The sequence below is a fragment of the Aegilops tauschii genome, chromosome 3, assembly GCF_002575655.3.
Source record: "Aegilops tauschii subsp. strangulata cultivar AL8/78 chromosome 3, Aet v6.0, whole genome shotgun sequence".
Taxonomy (NCBI): Eukaryota; Viridiplantae; Streptophyta; class Magnoliopsida; order Poales; family Poaceae; genus Aegilops; species Aegilops tauschii.
In genome coordinates, this window is record NC_053037.3 from 600,718,918 (window position 1) to 600,724,492 (window position 5,575).

Sequence of the window (5,575 nt, forward strand, 5' to 3'; positions counted from 1 at the left end):
TGTGAACGTTCTTGTCTAGCCACTGGAGTTGACGATGTTTGGTGACTAATAGGCTGGGGACAACATAAAAGCTATCATCATCAACATATCTAAACACTTTTTGATATTTCAAACGAGATTTTATAAACGAATATTTTCAAATTTGTGAACGATTCTTTAGAAGTTTGAACATTAAAAAAGCATTTTTTGAAAATCTCGAACATTCTTTGAAAATGCTAATTTTTTTGAATTCATGAACAAATTTAGAAAAACATGAACTTTTTTGAAATTGTGAACGTATTCTGAAAACATGAACATTTTTTGAAACTCTGAACAAAATTTGAAAATGCCAAAAAAGTTGCATCTTGGAACAATTTTTCAAAACGGAAACATTTTCTGAAACCCCCAGCAAAATTTGAAAACGCAAAAAATTTGCGTAAATAATTAATATCTTCTACGAAATGAGAAATACTTTTGGAAAATTGTGAATGTTTTGAAAAAGAAAACAAAAATAAAAAGAATGTGAATTTATGAAATTCCGAATATTTTCTGAAAAAGCAAATAATTTTTTAAGATATCGAACATTTTTTGATGATATTAAACATATTTTGAATTTGGTTATTTTTTGAAAAAAAAGAAGAAAAAAAAAGAAACTAAAAAAAGAAGAAGAAAACCAGAAAAGTCATGAAAGAAATCATTCGGAGAAACAGGTACAGAAAGATTGTGGAACGTTTTTAAAACCGGTAAAAAAACAGACTGAAATTTTCAAAACTTTCCCAAAACTGGAGAGAGAAAAGACTTTTCATGGCTCTAAATGGGCCAGCCCATATAGTCGCTCATGTGCGATCCAGCAACAGTTACAGGTAATAAGCATCGTATGTCAAAAAAAAAGAGGTAATAAGCATCGTATAGGAAATTCCAGCTCACGGCTCCCGTCCAAACAAACTCATAGATTCGCTACCCCGAGGGTGGCCTAGAAAAAGAATGCTGAGTATGATACAGTTATAGGATGTGTTTTTTTAGGTGATTTATATGATGAGTAGTCTGCAACGTCTGATTAATTTTTTTTTTTTTTTGAGAAAATGAACGTCTGAACTGATGTTTTTTGTGGGTACGTATGAACTTATGTGAATCCAGAAATAACAAACTCTGTCAAAAATGAAATTACAAACTCGGTTCGGTTCTTTGATAGGCCGGACACATTGCGTGCCTTGTCACCCGGCCGGCTTAGCAGTCGCTCCTCCCCACTGCACACGGGCCTTCGCTCCAACGAGCTGGGCTGCGCGCACCTAGGCCAGCGCCACACCGCTGGTTCGCAGCGGGCCAGCTTGAATTTCAAACGGCAACTGTTTCCCTTGTACTCCTAAAACAAATTGTTTCCCCCCGAAAAATGCCAAACCTGAACACGAACAAGCAAGAAGCACTACAGGCTATACACCGATATACAAACAGTAATCACACATGCTTTCGACATTGTAACATCATTATATATTCATTTATACATAAGAATTACATCGACAATGGCGTGTGTTTTATGCATGCCACTGCTTCACGGCCATCTCTATATTTATTTTCTCCACTGTTTCATGCATACTAATTATGCTCATCGCGAAGTTGCGCACATGCCTGGTACATGATGAAGATGAAAATATAGGACCAGAAATGTATACACTATATTAGTTATATGGAACACACTGTATTATACTATCATGCGTGCATCAGTACTATTTATCTGAGATTATTGTCCTATATCTATGGCATGCATTTTGATTCATGGTAGTTATGTATGATGACATGCACCATTATTATGTTATAATCCACTAATGATGCAGATGTTGTCCCGCCTTTTGCTTCACGACGTTCTCCAGTTCGTTACAAAATGTTTGGCCCTCCTTGCTCATTGTTCGCTGGGTTCTCTGTTTCAATACAAAATGTGATAGAATTGTAAGTACTTATGTATACAATTTCCATTCCGTCACCGTAAGTTGGATCATATATATAATATATAATACACACATGCATGTATTTAGTCAAAATTTAGATTTTTTGACACATCTGTAGCGTCACTACTTAGTTTGTTAGATAAAGTGGATAACATGTAGAAATATGCATGAAGATTCAGAAAAAATGCATCCACATATCCATTTTTCACCGGTGCTACTGATAGTCACGGGTGGTAGGGTCCATGCCTAGAGGGTAGGAGAAGGGTCCATCCCTTCGATTGCGTCGGTCCTAACAAATTAAGGGCAATGTTCCTTGTCTGCTTGTTACACTTCCCGTAGTTAATCGATTCAATTGGCCGCACAATCACAATGTCATTTCGAGAGTTTTGGTGTTTCATCATGGAATATTTATCTCTTTTTTGTTCCTTGGCATACGTCTAGATACGACAAGCTACATCTATCCCATCAGTTGTATTGGCACGAGTATGATGACTCCCCCTTTCGTTGGGGTTGAAAGGATGTGAGATAAAAACAATACAAATTGAGGTCAATGCGGGTCTATCCACGAAGGATCAACATGCTAGCACACCAACATTTAGTCTAGTATAAACTGACCCTAGCCTAAGCAGCTATGCGAGGAAGCTTCCCGCCAAAAAAAAAGATATGCAAGGGAGCAAAATTCTCATCCACCTGAGTGCGTATTTTGCATGCCCAAAAGACAAAAGAATTGATCAAAACACAATGAACTCATCCTCTTTGATGAGGGTGTGATGATTTACCACCAAGGAACGTTCATCTTCGTAGTTCAAATCCTACGGAGCTTATAAGATGTAACCCCGAACGATGGTTTTGTGGAATCTGTATTGTATATGGGTAGAGGGCACATGTAACCTCACTTAACTTCCAACTCATAAGCTATTATTGTGAACCATTTTAGTGGAGGAGAGACCCATTTTGATCCTTTTGACATGGTGTATTATACAAATTCCTTGCATTAGCTGCATCCTCGCATAATCCGGTTAATGTAAACAAAATGTACCATTCCTGGTTCGTCATACTATGCTACCATCTTAAACTCAAGAGGTAGATTCTAAATTCCACCACTGATAACTGGAGGAGGGAGGGGGGGGGGGGGGGGGGGGGGGTTGATGGAGGTGTACCAAAGCAAACATCATTCAAATTACAATAAATTAACTAACTTGCTAGAATGTCGATAATTATAGAGTGAATCAGTAATTCAATATAGTTTTAATTCTATGGTAGATACCCCATAACAGAGCTCGACAAGATTAGCCAGAAAAAATATCCTCAAATTCTTATTCCCTTTAGATAAATCCATGTCATGTTATCTAGACCCACACCTCAATCAACATCGCGGAAAAGGAAGTGTTTTATATTAATGAGTTTTAGGCTTTTAGCTCGTCAAGTACTTGTTAAGATCAAATCATAAGCATCGATGACCACAACAACAACAGGACGGAAAGGCAGATGTGTACCTGAAGATGGAGGCTGTAGAACGTCCTGTTCTGGAACGCGGAAGTCGAGGAATTTATGAGGCGGAGGCCTTGATTCTCCAGCACCTTGATGCACTTGGACATGGGCAGAGCTCCGGCCATGGTGCTCACCTGGCTGACCTGGACCATGATCTCCCTGTCGTCGAGGCAGGTGGCGGACACGATCGGGGCCGTGTTCTGCCTCATGGCGCCTTGCTCGTAGCTGGCCCGCCTCAGCTCCTCCTTCTTCTTCTCCAGGCCGTCTACCTCCTTCTGCAGCTCCGGGATGTACTTGATCACCCGCGACACCGTGGTCGGAATGCTCATCTTCTTCTGCGACAGTAGCAAAAGATAATTCGATCAGATGCTCAGAATATCTCACATGTACATAGCTCAGAGGAAAGATGAACGAGTTGTGTCTAGTTAAGCGATTTAATTACATTGTGGTCGTCATCGGGGAGGAGGGAGCGGAGGGAGGAATATTGCTCGTTGAGCTGCTTGCGGCGGTCACGCTCGTACGCGTTGTGACTCATCTTTCGGTGTGATCCAGAGCCGCCGGAGGAGGTGGCGTTGTTGGCAGCCGGTGCTGACGGTATGTCGTTATCCAAGCCCGGCCACTGCATGGAAGGCGTGAGGTGGTGGTAGCCGCCGGCACCGGAGAACATGTCCTCCTCCAGTGACGACATGCTGCTCGCGAAGGGGTCGTTGAACATCTGGTGCTGGTGCCCCATTGCTCGCAGGTCGCAGCTGGCTTCTGCTTGATCTCTGAGAGGTTAGAGATGATGGTGGAGATGAGAGGGGGCCTAGTGTGGTAGTAGCCAGGTGCCAGCTTGAGCAAGTTCCGGAGTGCTGACCTCCCATTTATATAGGGCGAGAGAAGACGGTCGACACTGTCCAGAACTCCATAGAACTGATTTAGCCTGGACGTCTAAGTCACAGAGAACATTATGAGAGCGAGGTAAAGGGTTGTTACCTTATCATTTATTTTTGTTTGGGATTGGCTGCTAGCACTCAATTAACTCTTGTCAATTTTTCAAAGTTGTTCATATACTCCCTCGGTTTTAATTATTTTGCATATTAGAGTTGACTGAAGTCAAACAAGTTTGTAGAAACTAATATAAATAGTTACCATAAGAAATCAATATAATGTGAAAGTACATTCAATAATGAATCTAAAAGTATTGATTTGTTATTGTATATGTTAATATTTTTGTCTACAAACTTTGTCAAAGTTTACAAAGCTTGACGTTGACCAAAGCTAATACGTGAGTAAATAAAAACGAAGGGAGTACATGCAAACAAGTTCACTTGTTATAAATAACTGTTCAACCAATACAAAATAAACTATAGTATATCTGTTGCTTGTTTTCAGAGTCAGGGAAAAAAATCTTGTATGGATCTTAATGACAGGTCAATGATACTCGGTGTTGACTGAGATTTAACTACTACCTTTGTCCTAATTTATTAGTCCCCTCGTATTTAGGGTCATATTTTGACTATGATTTTAACTAATAAAATATAAGTTATACATACCAAAAATAATATTACCTGAAACTATGTTCAAATACTAATCCAGCGATATAATTTTTTATGACATGCATTAAGATTTTGTTAGTCAAATTTATGGTTAAATTTTGAGACAAAATACGAATGGAGCCAATAAATCAGAATGGAGGTAGTAATTCTCATTCGACCGAGATAATCAGCAAACCTAAAAACTCCCAACTACATTGAAATACTCTAATCATCCCAATGAACTAAGGATCTACACGTGTCCATATCAAAGTCATAATAGTACTCCAAGTTCCATTCCAAGTTTTATCATCAATTGCGAGAAGGAAAGACCATATATTAAATTTACCCAACCCTTAAAGATCATAACACACAACTCTTTGGTAATGTGAGGTCGTTTTCCTCATGCACTTGCTGGAGGTGCATCATGAACAAACCTCGATGCCGCCTCTAGATCTCCGAAACACCCTCGTGCCGAGGAAAAATGTTGTTGACGCAATGGCCGAGAAATCACTAGAGCCAGAAGATGCAAGTGAATAAGAGGATTAGATCGCCGCCACAGAGAAGAATGCAATGAATAGGGTTGGATAACAACCTCAAATAGTGCCAGCCAAAAACGAGGGGGCCTTACCTCACTAGCTTCCAATT

At 39.8% G+C, this 5,575-nt stretch overlaps 1 protein-coding gene across 1 annotated transcript; it reads right to left on the minus strand.

Moving 5' to 3' along the window:
- Nucleotides 1–1,444: 1,444 nt before the first annotated feature.
- On the minus strand, nt 1,445–4,251 carry LOC109779199 (protein IRON-RELATED TRANSCRIPTION FACTOR 2). Its single transcript, XM_020337807.4, has 3 exons — nt 3,856–4,251; nt 3,419–3,748; nt 1,445–1,895 (listed from the first exon to the last, which is right to left on the minus strand). The coding sequence occupies exons 1-3, from the start codon at nt 4,144–4,146 to the stop codon at nt 1,800–1,802; spliced, it is 717 nt and encodes a 238-aa protein (XP_020193396.1). The 5' UTR covers nt 4,147–4,251; the 3' UTR covers nt 1,445–1,799.
- Between the last annotated feature and the right edge of the window lie 1,324 nt (nt 4,252–5,575).

What these genes read in the sequence shown, in the direction of transcription:
- LOC109779199 (XM_020337807.4), bottom strand. Translation starts at nt 4,146, where the DNA reads ATGGGGCACCAGCACCAGATGTTCAACGACCCCTTCGCGAGCAGCATG. An exon ending in TCCCCGATGACGACCACAAT is followed by an intron (nt 3,749 to 3,855) that starts GTAATTAAATCG and finishes CTACTGTCGCAG; the next exon opens with AAGAAGATGAGCATTCCGAC. An exon ending in TCTACAGCCTCCATCTTCAG is followed by an intron (nt 1,896 to 3,418) that starts GTACACATCTGC and finishes GTATTGAAACAG; the next exon opens with AGAACCCAGCGAACAATGAG.